At 42.1% G+C, this 14,414-nt stretch overlaps 1 protein-coding gene across 3 annotated transcripts; it reads left to right on the forward strand.

Moving 5' to 3' along the window:
• The first annotated feature begins 4,181 nt into the window (after window positions 1-4,181).
• On the forward strand, window positions 4,182-13,386 carry cacng6b (calcium channel, voltage-dependent, gamma subunit 6b). 3 transcript variants are annotated; one of them, XM_029452262.1, is made up of 6 exons: window positions 4,225-4,265; window positions 6,400-6,432; window positions 6,731-7,160; window positions 9,872-9,946; window positions 11,699-11,836; window positions 11,987-12,207. In XM_029452262.1, the coding sequence occupies exons 3-6, from the start codon at window positions 6,797-6,799 to the stop codon at window positions 12,205-12,207; spliced, it is 798 nt and encodes a 265-aa protein (XP_029308122.1). In that variant the 5' UTR covers window positions 4,225-4,265; window positions 6,400-6,432; window positions 6,731-6,796. The 3 variants fall into 3 exon arrangements, with proteins under 3 accessions (XP_029308121.1, XP_029308120.1, XP_029308122.1); XM_029452261.1 differs by lacking the exon at window positions 6,400-6,432 and having other exon boundaries at window positions 4,182-4,265; XM_029452260.1 differs by having other exon boundaries at window positions 4,197-4,265; window positions 6,400-7,160; window positions 11,987-13,386.
• Window positions 13,387-14,414: the final 1,028 nt, after the last annotated feature.

Raw genomic sequence — 14,414 nt, forward strand, 5'->3', positions numbered from 1 at the left:
TGATTTCTTAAATGATTTAAAAAACATCATCTAGTTTATAAAAAGCAAAAAAAAAAGTCTTTCATTTGTCCAATTTGTTTTCAAATGTTGATTAAAAACTGAATTTACATGATGCCTTTCTTCTTTATGCTTCCTCTCTTATGCGCGCCCACATCCACCCACCCGACTGCAGCACACTCTTATTCAACCAGAGAGTGATGACATTCACAGTTAATTATGTAGATGGGGCAGACCGGAGCCATGTCCAGGCAGTCTCATTCAGCTGATGGCATACTTTATCAAGCCCTGTAGGCGAGCCAGACTGAAGCAAACGATTCCTCGGGAATCTTCCTTATGCATGGTTAAGATGAAACGGATACCTGTGAAGTCAGATGCTAACAGTAACCAACATATTTCCCCTGCAATCTCTTTCGATAGCATTATTTTCTAGTACTGATTATAGCCTTTCCTCTTCCCGTGATCCTCGCTGAGGTTGTTAAGACTCTCCGGTCCATACACATGGAGGGACGAGGGCGTGAGCCCTGCTGTGAGCGCACCCCTAGCCAGGCAGAAGCAGTAGACCTGAATCCATCACACTCCTGCAACCAATCCTGCTTTAGACATAAAGAAAAGTCATATTATAGTATGTCATAAAAAGTACAGTATGGCAAAGACAATAAAAAGTCAGTCATACAAAATATTATTTCAAAGAAATTCATTTACTATGTCATAAAAATATATTTAAAAGTCATAAGTATTTCATATAGTCATAGTATGATATTTCCCTCAGGATTAATAAAGTGTCATAAAAAATATGCAAAAGTCATTTTATATTTTATATATACAGTATATAATTTAAAGTCGTAGTTGAGTCATAATTAATCTCAGTAGTACATATAGTACAGTGTGTCAAAGACATTTTAAAAAGTCATTTCATTAAAAAGTCATAAAAAATATCTTTAAAAAAGTCTTAGTTAATGAAAATGTCAGCACGATGGAGCTGTTCACAGTCAAAAGTGATAATAAGTAAATAATAATATATTATTTCTATTCTATTATCTACTACTTTTGATACAGCAACATAATAACATAATAATTCATCCTCATAAATAATCTCCACAAATGCATTTTTTACAGCAACCCTTTCAAATCCCGTCATCCCATTTCTGGAAACTATATATGACATTATATACTATTATATATTTTAAAAACTAATTTAGGGATCTTCTTATCAACAAGACGATCATGTCTTCCCTTCCCAAACATCTCATAAGCAGAGGTACATACACCAAACAGTGATCCTAACTTATACAACTCCTTTTCTCATAAAAGGTATTTTAATTAAAAGAGACATTAATCTCTTTTGCATATATCCTTTGGTCTGTTTTCATCTCCCTGCACAATAATTGTCTTCATTATTTCTTATGTCATTTCTTTGTTTTTAGCCTGTGCAAATAATGAAATTCAAACAGATGTTTACCTGCTTTAACCTTCATATGATTTTGAATTGCTTAGCATTTGTAACTTGATCTTCCTCGAGTTTGGAGCTGCTGTGTCAAAACCCACCTGGAAATCAAAGTGAAGTTGTTTTATCGGCTCTTTCCCTTTATATGCAAGTCAGTCCACATGAGTACGCACTTTTGGTCAGCAGCAATAACTACCATAAGCTGTGTCCACCTGGGACTGTATCCATAAAAACAGTTGCAGGAAAGCAACAAATCTCTGACATGAAATAATGTCCTGTGTCAGCTCTATACTGCCCATCTCCATCTGCATCGCTGAACCCCACTGCACAAAACCCAGCAGCAGGGCCTCTGATGCAACACGCTCTCTACCCTGTTGTTCCCGGAGGGCACAGATAAAACAGCAGCTCTCCCGGGCTGCTGAAGCCATATCCACCAGAGGAAACATGTAAAAGTGACCCTGCCTCTCTTATAGATCAGGAAATTCAGGCCGCCTAACACAAGACCTATTAGATGTTATTAGAAGGCCTCCCCGGGCCTGATGCTGCAGTGAAGATTGCACATACATTATCTCCCTCTAGTGGGGAATGTAAAACTCTAGTGATGGTCATTGTCATTCTAGGCAGTGCCTCCCCATTGATCCTCATTCAGAAAGATAGAACACTGCAGCAGTGGGAGAGTGCAACGCTGGAGCAGGATGATGCAGTACTCTGTGTACATATGGCAGTTTGCATTCAGCGTACGGGAGTTAAAAGAATACGAGCATCCCGAGAAAAAAGATTGTCAGCTTCAATTCGAATAGGCCTTACAGAATACATTTTGACGTGTCACAGTAAAGCACAGACGTTAATAATAAAATGTATGATGGCTGAATTCCAATAAGCTGCATCGGTTTCAGGGTCCTTCTATTGTGAATGCTGGCTCACGCAGTCACACTTACTGGAACTGAACAGAGCCATTGTTGCTGCTATAAGTAACACCACATGTTCTATGTTTTTGTTACTGTCCACAAATATATATTTTCATTAAATAAAATAAATAAATATTTTATTCAAACAGCTGGGCATTGTAGTTTTTAGCGAACATTATTTAAACTGGAGTAAATAGTGTATTTGTTGGGGACTATTTTCACCTGCAGATTTTGATGCACTAGCTTGTATGCACGCCGCATGAATCGTGCAGGCTGCATTGACAAAACAAATACAATGCGCATGTTGTCCAGTGTGGCTTATTAATGTATTTTTAAATAGTTTTTGGACGACAATATTGAGTGGTTTTGGTCTTTTCATGGACAATAAGAAAGATTACCAGATTGATGCTTTAATCGGGCATTTATTCTCAGTCAACATTACTTTTACAAGGGTCATAGTCAGCGTAAGAAATGGTTGCAGCTGTAGTGTGCACATGTGTGGTCAGTGTGCGGATGGCTGCATACATAAGCACACATGTGTGCACTTCAGTGTGTTCAAGCATAAACCGGCGCTGCTGAAAGGGCCACTTGAGTGATGTGGAGACAAGATTGTGCACATCAGCATACTGTAGATTATTGATGGCCTCAGACCGCCTGTGGACACTTTCTATCAATCTCATATGATGGAGGAGCAGAGATAGGCTGCATAATTAGAAGCAAAGTCATTTTAAAGAAGAGACACACATATGTGCGTTAAAACTGATAGCTGTACTCCAGATGAATCGATTTATCATGTCTGTCACGTCCAACATGAGAAAGTCCATCTGCAAACTGAACAGTGGCTTCCACAACAATAACGGAACTGGAACTTGACTGTTCTGGACATTGTAGGTGTTTATTTCCATGTCACAGCCTACAGCCTGTTTCGTCCCTTTTCTCCGATTCTCTCCTGTTCTGTCTCTCTGTCCCCGACTCACTCTCAGTTTGCATCACCCCCTCTGACCCCCCCTCCCCCCTTCCAGCCCTCCCTGAGCGTGGCTGGCCGCTGGGGTTGGCCTCCCTCTCGTTGTGCCACGTATGTAACCTAAACTGTGGAGGAGCCAACCAGGGCTGGGCCACGAGTAAAGCTTTCCACAAGCCCAGGCTGTCTCTGAAATCTCTCTGGACCTTGTTCAGTGAGGAATGAAATGGGGCTGCACATCTTCATTTTCTTCACTAAACTATTTCCTTTTCAGCCAGTGTAGTCCATATCTGCATCTACCTCAGACATTAGTGACATTAGACTTTTATATCCCTCTTTCATTTTTCTTTACACATCTTTCTCTCCTCTCTTGCACTTATTTTTTGCTTCTCCATATCTGTCCCTCCCTCTCTGCTGCTCTTTCCGTCTCTCCGTTTCACTTTCACTCTCTGTGTCATTTGCACTTACCTCACAGTATATTGTGTTGCTGTAAAACGCTATCCTGGCCCCTCTCATATAAACACTGGCTCCTCCTTCATCCTTACTTAATGTTATTAACAGGTGGCAGTCTAAAATAGACACACACACAAACAGCATGTGTTGCCACAGATAACGATTTAATCATGTTGGCATGGCTGTCTTCATGTGACCGGACCACACTGCTGCACCCCTGTTCATTGATTTAAGATTCAAACATGAGTGGAGTGTGAACAAGGTGCTGTTGAGATTGCAGGTGCAGTCCGAGGCGCAAACAGCCACGCAAACACACACGTTTAATGATCAACAGTGTTAACCAACCAGGCTGTAGCCCCCTCCCCTGTTACACTCACTTTCCATAACCCTTACGTACCTCCCTCTCACTCTCTCACTAACTCTCCCATCACCCCTCTCCCCCTCTATTAAGTTTCAAGCGTCTCTTCTTCCTGAACTGAACAACACACACACGAAACAGGTCAGACTCATTCTTTTTTTTCACTCAAGTGCATTAGCTAGTTGTTGCTTTCTTATGCCGGCATGTCACACAGGTGGCTGTGGCTGTCTTTGGTGAAACTGTACAGAGAGTTCCTCGTTTTCCTGGAAAATGCACCCGTGTGTACAAGTTTATCATCGGCTCAGCTGCCACAGAACTTAAGTCAGTGCACCGTAGTTATTGTCGCATCATCAACTATACACTGCTTTAGTGCAAAGTGAACATTTGTATGTTATTCCTCCAGTAAAGTAGCCTCCCATGCTCTGACCCCTCCGATCATCCTGAGGTTAATATGGATGTAATGTGATCAAGGTTTGTAACTCTATGACTTCTAACTTGGCTGTCAGCAGCTGCTGTCTTGATATTCATTATTACAGTTATTGCTGGAGGAGTATTCACATGCATGGCTGTTATTCCAAACCATTGGATCATTGGAGACATTTGCTTTTTAAAGATTAGTTCTTATTAACAGGGGATTATATTCCTCCGCAGTGCAGGCTGTAAATTAGGATCAGGCGATTATCGTTTATCGACTTTTGGCAGAATTATATCATGACGATATATTCTTATCATGTTTTTGTTCTGCAAGTGTCTGTTGTCCAATGTCTCCAAGCAAGTTGTGATTAAAATCTAATTCAATTAGTCGTCAAAACAACATTTTGTGGCTGTTCTGGAGCTTTCAGTTGTATCACATGATCTTCCTCAGCAAATGGAGTTTACTCTTTCATATAGAGTCGGCTTTTTTTAAGCACAACTGGCATTATTAGTTATTTAAGTTTTTATTTTACACATATGAACAATTTGGTGGCATGTAAAGTGTAAAGTGCTTTGAACATTAGATTTTGCACACATTTGCTATATCATAATGTGCAATCAGAAATTGTTATATATGACTTTAGGGTTGCATAATTAATTATGAATGAATCTGTAGATCATTTTCTCAATTAGTAAATTGACAAACAGTGTCTTCTAAAACGTTCCTAACACAAAAGGTGTCGTCTTCAAACCAAAGATTTTCAGTTTACAATACAAAACAGAGCAAAGAAACAACAATACTCACATTTCATTTGATTTATAAATTACATAAACAAATAATCCAGTATTAAAATACAGTAGTTGTCTTACTATTACCCATTTTGATAATATTCTAAATACTATATATTATACTATAATGATATACTGCAAAACTAAGTTGACATACTGTATACCTCTCCTTATATATATTGCAAAATACTGTACACAAAGGACTTGCCGTAAGTGGGTTCATGTGGTGCGTTGCCTATATAAAACCTCTGATGCTGTCAGCGCAAAACCCTGAATTAAGTGATCCACCAACTGTGTGTGCCCTGCTGGTGCTGCCTTCCTAACTGGCCAGGCCCCTTGCCTCCACTATGTGACCTGTTGGACTGCACAGCAGAGTTAATTACTGCAGGCCCCTTTCTGTCAGAGGGTTCAGGCATGAATTATCACCTCTCATGCTCCCTACGCAGAGCGGCGACATCGTTGCGCCCCATCACTCACGTTGTTTTAACTGCTCCAAATTGCCCCTCCCTCACAGTTTGGAACAACAGAAACAACTCCATAACTTACAGTGAACATGCCACACTCTGAAACACACACACACACACACACTTGCTCAAAAAGACCATCATGGCGGCAGATTCCAAGTGTTTGCTGGTACACGTAATGCAGGATAGGAGGTATTTGTGGCAACCCATTATCCCCTCAGATCAAAGGGGATCTGTGTCTAAGCCAGAGATAGTGTACCTGCTCGGGGAAGAGCTCAGTTGTCCACTCCTCTGGGATAATAGAAGATGGGTGGTCCAGTCTGGCGCTGTGGTGTTATCTCTCACCTTGAACCCGCACCACCTGACTCCACCGGCTCATCCAGCCCAATTGTTTCTTCATCTGAAGCAAAATCTGCCTTTCAGGGAAACGCCATATGGCTTATCTATTGTTGGCTACGAGCATGTCATATGGCTTTTAGGGAGGGAATACTGTAGATGCTGATAAAGCTCTTGGAAATTAAATATTACGCTGGTGATGAAAGGATTTTGCTCTTGTGAAGCATATGCTGGCTGCTCTTTCATCTTTCTGTTTCATCTCTCTATTTCAGGGGACTGGACGGAAAACAGACTCGGCTCTCATGGTCCTTGCCTCCGTCTCCTCCCATTTTATCATTTCTTTACTTCGTCCGCCCCTTACCTCATTGTATCTCTGTTCATATCTCTTTCTGTCTAATTTCATTATTCTGCCCACCTATTATCATTTGATCCTGTGTTCACTCTGACCGCTTTTGCTCAATTTACCCATCCATCACAGGATAGTTGATAGCTGTGTCTCCTCTTTTTTAATATATTATTTCCAAACCTACTCCTTCTTCACACTTAACCTCTCCCTGTTTTCTTCCTACTAACCCATCCTTGCATTTTCCCATCTAATATTAGCTCCTCAAATAATTAGCCTTAGTTCTTTCCCTTGGTCTTCCTCGGGCCTGGCCAGTTGAGGTCACTATGTGGTCCAACTTCTTCGTACAGCAGGATGAGGATGGTCGCGTTGGGGTGGCAGGGGCTGTACAAGGTGGGGGTTTGGGTGGAATAAAAGGAGGAAGGGGACAGAGGAGGATCCACAAGATGAGTGACAGCCAGGAGGGAAAGATCAAGCTGGCCTTCTTTGTGGCTATCATTGGCGTGACCCTGACGGTGTTGGGCATGGGAACAGAGTTTTGGGTGGAGCTGGCCCAACCAAAGAATTTCAGCGGCAACCAGACCTGCCAGATGGCCCATTATGGCCTATGGAAGGGCTGCATCCGCACCCTATGGGTGGCTGACATAGACCCAGAGAGGACGAGCTGCGGCCCTGCTGAACTACCTGGAGGTGAGACCTCTGGCTGGAGCTCGCCTGTGTGTCTGTGAGAGTGTGTGTTCCTCTGTCTGTCTGTCTGTCTGTCTGTCTGTCTGTCTGTCTGTCTGTCTGACTGTCTGTCTGTGCTGTCTAGGAGGTGAGCAGGTGAGGTTTCTGGAGGGCATGTGTCTGTTTTGTTGCTCCGACTGTCTGCTCATGTCTGCTTCTCGGCAAACTGAATTGCCCGGTCATGCAAGTCTACCTCAAGGATGCCTCTACGTTACAGTATGCGCCTCAGTATGAAAGTGAATTAATAGATGATTTTGAGAGGTTGCAAGTTGTTGACATCATTGAGGAAAAAATGTGTACATTTAATCGCTGCGATATGTCTTTGCCATCCCCACTGATGTGAAAACAGAGGGAGCAGGCATAAGTCATATGATGTATGCCTTCTGGGAATATTCTTACATCGCTAGGTCTTTTATCAGAGCCCATAAGGGACTGAGGAAAGCTACGCCAACACTTTCTCTTAATTTAAAAAATGTCTTTCCTATAACAATACAGATTTCTGAGCAAGATATTTATGATTTTTGATAAACATTTAATATAATGTCTCCCTGTATATTACATCAAATGTAACCTTGCGAGAGATAGAGCGAGGATAGTTGTGTATGTGAAGCTGCCTGCATACATATGTATCTAGGTCATCCTACAGATAATGTGCAAATTGAATCATTAAAGAAATGCGATGCTCGGAAACAGAGCACGAGCAGGACCACAGTAAAGCGGTTTTCAATGTGTGTGCTATTGTAACAGCACAAAGCAGCATCCAGGTACATGTAGCATTGTACATCATCATCTTTGTGATTCACAACATTGTCAGGGTAATGAAGCATCGATTTCAAGTTTCTCCCTTGACTGGGTACCTAATCATCTCCTGTTGTACACACAGTACAGACAGGTGATAAGGGGCAGACCACAGGTTTATTGTGTTGACGAACATCCATGTTTAGAGTTGTGACAGCTCCTTTCTAAAAGCACTTTATTCAACTTGACCGTGGTTAGGTTCTCCAGAGTGCGTCGATTATCTCCACAATGACCTACTTCTGTCTGAAAAGCGAGTCTGGAGACGGAGAGAGGCAGGTATTGGGAAAAGTGAGATAGAGATAGGCAAGGCAGGCTTTCGAAGGTGCTGCTCCAGGAATCACTGCCTATCTCAGGGAATCTGCTTCGACACAGCAGAGCTCTGAAGAGGAGAAAAAAAAACCCCCTCCACATCCAGCGGAGATACACATGGATCACATATACATAAATACTATTCACATACATCACCTTGAATTAGGCTATGTGTCATTGTTTTTCTATCGAGTCCAGTATTCATCTTACCTGTCAAAATGTCTTGCATCTCTCGCAGCTTCTAGCTAGCAGATATATATCTGTGCCTCCGAGATGGTCTGTGGGAGTGTGAGAGCAGCCAGTATGCTTCTGACAATCTTTCTTACACGCCCTAACACTGTTGGCCAACGTCGCCTGTCGCAGATGGCCGTGGGCTTGTCATGTTTGGAGGGAAACAACTGTTTTTGCCATCTCTGCTTCTCTGTTTCACATCGCTGTTTACATGCCTTTGGCTCCCGTCCCGAGCAAAGTGCGGCCCCGCTGATGCCGTGCCTGTCATCTCAGACCAGCTATCCATCTTCGCTGCCTGCTGGAGAGGGACATGACAGCTCAATAATTATAGCCTCAGCAGGAGTAGTGAGAGCAAAATCAGTTGACTGTGATAGCACGATGTGTTACAAAAAAATCAGTAAGCTGATAAATGGCGTGTCTGTTTCAGTAAAAATGTTTGCAAATGTGCTCAGGCACAAACATATTTGTGTGTGAATGAAATGTGTGACAAGCATGTGGTCATCTTGGACAACATAATGAATATTCAGTGGGTGAAAGTCATCACTATGCACTTGTGAAGCCAAGTGGAATCTGACTACTTCACAGTTTTTGTCTAAATATAGAGAGGGGGAAACGAGGAAGAGGGACAGACAGGGACTGAGGGAGAGTGTATGTCTAATGCAGTATTAACCAACCCCTCTGTGTTTCCTCCCCCTCTTGACAGCTCCAGCTCCCCTCACCTCCTTCTCCATCTGTGGCTCCCCTCTCCTTTCCCTTTCACTCACCTCCCCTTCCATCTGCCCCCAACTCACTCCTCCTTCTCTCGCTATCTCATCCTCTGAGCCTCTATCCATATTTCCTGCATCCCCCTTCATCATTCGCTCACCCCACATATCTCCTTCCCCTCACTCCTTCTTCTTCTGCAGCCACGCCTCTCCATTTCTATCCTCCATCTGCCCCTTCTTTCTGTCTACCTCTCTTTCTCCCCTCTGCCATCCACCCTCAGTGTTTTGCAGTCTCTCACCCTCTCTGGCGGCACCATATGTACAGTGCTGGGCCGTGTGTATGTGTGTGTGTATGTGTGTGTGTGTGTGTGTGTGTATCTCTGGGTATTCCAGCTAATGCTCAACACTTGGATATAAATAGGAATGATGCCTAGAAGGACAGAGTGCATGGATGCATAGGAGGCACATAACAGAAGACCAGCAGCTATCCATAGGAGTGTGTGTGTGTGTGTGTGTGTGTGTGTGTGTGTGTGTGTGTGTGTGTGTGTGTGTGTGTGCGCGTGTGCGTGTGTGTGCATCTGTACATGTGTGTGTGTCTGATCTCTTGTGTATGATCTTTTTCTTCACCCACAGAAACCAACTGCACCTACTTCAAATTCTTCACCTCTGGGGACAATGCAGTCATATTCAAGAAGACGACTAACAAGAGTGAGACATTATTCTTCCTCGCTGCAATTTCTGTTACACATACAGATGCATTGCATGCTAACAGTTACATTGCAGCTACTATCAATAAAGACGTTCACTGGGGTGCTCAGAGGACCGTGCTGCTGGTTTTTGCATGTTTCAGCCCATTAACTTCTGCTGCCACCCATTTTCCAAAGCAAACTATAAGCTATCAGACTGATTAATGTGTTTACCTTACTGTCCAGGCAGCCGCTGGTTTCAGTGCAATATGAAGATCAGCAGGCTTAGACTTGATACTTACATCACAGTGAGCATAAAGTCAACTTTAGCTTCTGATCAAGGACTGGCACGGATTGATTTGATGCAATCAAGAAAGCTCAGGCATTTAATATATACAGTAAGAGCTTTGAGAACAAATTGCAATCCCGTGTGCTCTTTGTGCTTTAAACCCAGAAGATATACGTTAGGAAAACATAAATGCAACAACGTGGATAATGAGTTTTTACCACACTAGCAGTGCGGCTGGATGGATAGCAATGTTGGTCTATCCACCGCTTTGAAAAACCCTCAACAACCACTGGATGGGTTGCCTGGAAAGTTTTACAGATACATGATGTATCTAATGTTTGTTGATTAACTGACTTTTCGTCTAAGGCCACCATGAGACGCATGTGGTTTTCAGTGAAATATCTCCGATTGCCATTAGATTTTGTACAGACATTCATGCACCCTCAGGAAGAATAGTGTCACTTTGGTGATGCCTTAATATTTCATAAAGCACCATCATCAGTAATCAGAAATCAATACTTATGTACTGGTGTATGATAAAACATCTGCAAAGTGGAATTTAGTGCTAATTAGCTAATGTTGTCACGCTGACATGCTAAACTAAGATCATTGTGAGCATGTGTATGTGCGTGTGTGTGTGTGTGTGTGTGTGTGTGTGTGTGTGTGTGCGTGTGTGTGTGTGTGCGCCGGAATACAGCCTCACAGCCTCACAGAGCTGCTAGCATGACGTTCGACTCTTCACGCTTGTTTGGCTGAAAGTTGTTGCTGTTTGGCAGCGAGCTCGTAGATGCAGGCACACTAGAAAGACTTTCAAAATACTCTGTTGTGCCAACTGTATTATTACAATGTGTTCACTGTGATAATTGATTCACACCAAGCAAGTTTTAAGTCTCTGCAGGTTAATTTAAAAATCTCATAGGCACACACTTGCTGCCATGGATGATAAGAAAAACACACAAATCAATCTTAAAAGTGTCAAATGTAGCCGGGCAAAAACAAATCAGCTGTTCTCTTGTGTTGCTTTCATTGTTATCTCTCACCTCCTTTTTGGGCTTTTGCTCCCTCCTAATAACAACCCATTCCTAAAGTCTGTAGTGTTTTAATTAATACAATTATAATAATAGCTGTCTGGTCTTGTGTCAAAAAACACAAAACTGGCACTAGCTTTTTGGGTTGCACCTGTTCACGTTTGCGATGCCAATAATATCTGTTTTAACCAGAGCCAGTATGGGAAGTGGCACAATTCAGACAATGTTTGTATTTTTATAATAATGATGTAAAATAAACTATAAGCGCATTAGAATGAAACTTTGTGCGTTGGTCTATCTGTTTTCACAGTACCTCTGCCATCTTTTCTGAATATTTATTGCTGCATAAATTCACACATTTCAATTTTTACTACACTTCTTCCCACAAATTCTCGCATACACTCGTCTCCACTCTGTTCCCTTTTCTCTTTTCATTTCTTTCTGCTCTCCTTCACAGAGCTGAATCTAGCAGCAGCTGTCTTAGCCCTTTTGAGTCTGACCATGATGGTGATGGGCTCCATCTGTATCGGCATGTCACTCAGCAAAGGAGTGCCCTTCTTTCTCAAGCCAGCCTCGTTCTGTTTCATCATCTCAGGTGGGACATCACATGCTACTTGTTTACATTTAAGTGTGGTAATATCCCTAACTGACTGATATTTGGCAATATGATGATTATTTGGTCAGTTGTTTGTGGACATTACCAAGTTATACTGTGATTTCCTTTTCATTTCCTCTCTGTGTGCAGGTGTACTGGTCCTTTTCTCTATCCTGTTGTTCCACCAGTCTGTGCTGGCCTTGCTGTCCAGTGATCACACTATACCTTTACACCATGAGCTGTCCTGGTCTGTGGCCTGTGTGGGCTCAGCAGGAGCCATTCTTATTTTCGGAGGTTTCCTCTTCATCATCCTCTCCCTTCCTTTCAACCCGTGGCAGAAGTGCTTTCCTCACAAGAATGGCGCCACCTAGCACTTGAATGATAATAAAATATGCATACAGTGTTCTTGATGTCTTGTTTGAGAGCAAGTGGAAACATTGGTTTCCTGAAGGCTGTGACTTTGCTTGTTCTCAGCAGAAATCATACAAGGTCTTAATCAAATGTATGAAGAGAAGTCAGCAACACATTAGTGAGGCCTCCAGAATTTTCAAAAATGTGTTGTTGTGGGTTTTTTTAAAATTAGAAAATAGATGGAAGGAGCAGCGGGGCTACTGTTGACTGTTACATTTTTAGCTCTGTGTTTTGTCTACTTTACAAGATTCACAAATAGGCTTGTTAGCCTGCCTATAGCTATACATCTACACGTACAGTATTTCTGCTAGCATTAGGATATAAGTAAACACTCTTTAAATGCTCAAAGACTTTTCTTTTTTAATAACCTTGACCTCCTCCTTGCACAGACTTTGTCGCTCTACAGTAACAAAAACTTCCTCCTTTGCTCCCCTTGTAACGGCTGCTAGTGGGCGCTGTCACTTAAATGTAAGCATAGGCTGTTTTGAGATGCTGTTGCTGTCGGACATTCTCGAAGTTAGACACAATACAACATTTTGAGATTGTAAATCAAAGGTTTGACTTACCGTTTAATATCAATGATTTACAAGAGTGTTTTTATTTTTTAACATGCCTAACTTTTTATGTTTTTCCTTCAGGCGGAAAAGAAGTCCCATTGTTTAAAATGACTAAAGCCCCATCAGAATGTATCACCTTAACATACAATGTCTATCATAATGCTAACAATCAGTATGGAGGGGGTCCGTATTACTTTCTAAGTTTCTTGTCATATCGTCTACATGTTGCCTTATGAATAATCAATGAGCATTCTTAATATTCTAGCAATAAGTACTACGAAGCTTTTTTACACTTAATATTTGATAAAGAAGAGGCTTCATGTTATTATTTATTACTTATGTGTGTTTTACAATATTGTGTGAATGCTGCTTTAGTATGAATGTATGTTGAATGAAATCAACTGTGGGAAGTGATTAAAATACCATTTTGTATATCAGAGAATTGCATGGACTCACTTTAAGCTCAACTTTGTACATAAACGGAATAAATGTGTTTATATTGTATGAATGGTGACTGTTCGCAATGCTGTCTCCTGTCACTTTATTTTGCAATATGTATGCAATAAATACACTTTAATTATGTCATAGGATGCTGACCATGTCTCTCTACCAGGAAATGCTATTTTAAGATATATGCTCATTTCTACTCATATATATATGTACAGTATGTGGCGCCGGTTTTGCTTGTCATTAAAGGGATTTGACATAAAATAATTGCCTCCCTTTTGTTTGCTGACATGACACTCTGTGTGCTCTCAGACTTGACATTCACCCATTTTCACCCCTTCACAGTGTGACTCCTAACCTCTCTGCCAAACATCCCCCTCCCCCAAACCCACTCCACTATAATTAGGCCAGAGCGCGTTGCAATGCATTTCACTGCAGAGGTTGGGAAACCTTATCCTTGAATTTCAACTATGTTCCCCCAGCCTATCCTCATACCCCTCTCCTTTCCTTCTCCACCCCTGACCTCGTTGCGTCACTTTCCCTGCTGTCTCCAGGCGAGCCCACTGGACACTACTCCTCTACCCCACCTCCACCAACGCCTCTGCACCCACACACACACACACACACACACACACACACACACACACACACACACACACAAGGGCAACGGGCCCCTTTGGATCAGAGATGTCCTAATAAAAAATCTAACACTCTGCATGCTGGGGAGTGAGTGGCATCCAGACACCTGCACACATACTCCCACATGCATTTAACTCTCAGTGGGCAGAAACTGAATCCACATGACACACTATCCTGGTTGTATATATAGCTGTTAATAGTTCTACTGAGACTGTGTGACAAGTGGTGCACAACCACAAGCTGCATGTTTGTAAATGCAAATGAGTTTCCTAGAATTCTTGTTAGAGAAGGGGAAAACCCCAACGGTTATTACTTATATATTGCCAAAATATAAATGTCCATCTTAAGCTGTATGTGAAAAGGAGTGACATGTTGACATGAGTTTGCTTTGGCAGCCTCTCATCCTTCCTCCTTGAATCTCAGCTGCACCACTGTGACTACAACTAGACTGTAGGTATGATAATAGCAGGAGAAGGCACTCCAGATAATCCCCAGGGTTCGGGAGCACTGCTAGGAATTTCAGG

The sequence above is a fragment of the Cottoperca gobio genome, chromosome 16, assembly GCF_900634415.1.
Source record: "Cottoperca gobio chromosome 16, fCotGob3.1, whole genome shotgun sequence".
In the NCBI taxonomy this organism is placed as follows: domain Eukaryota; kingdom Metazoa; phylum Chordata; class Actinopteri; order Perciformes; family Bovichtidae; genus Cottoperca; species Cottoperca gobio.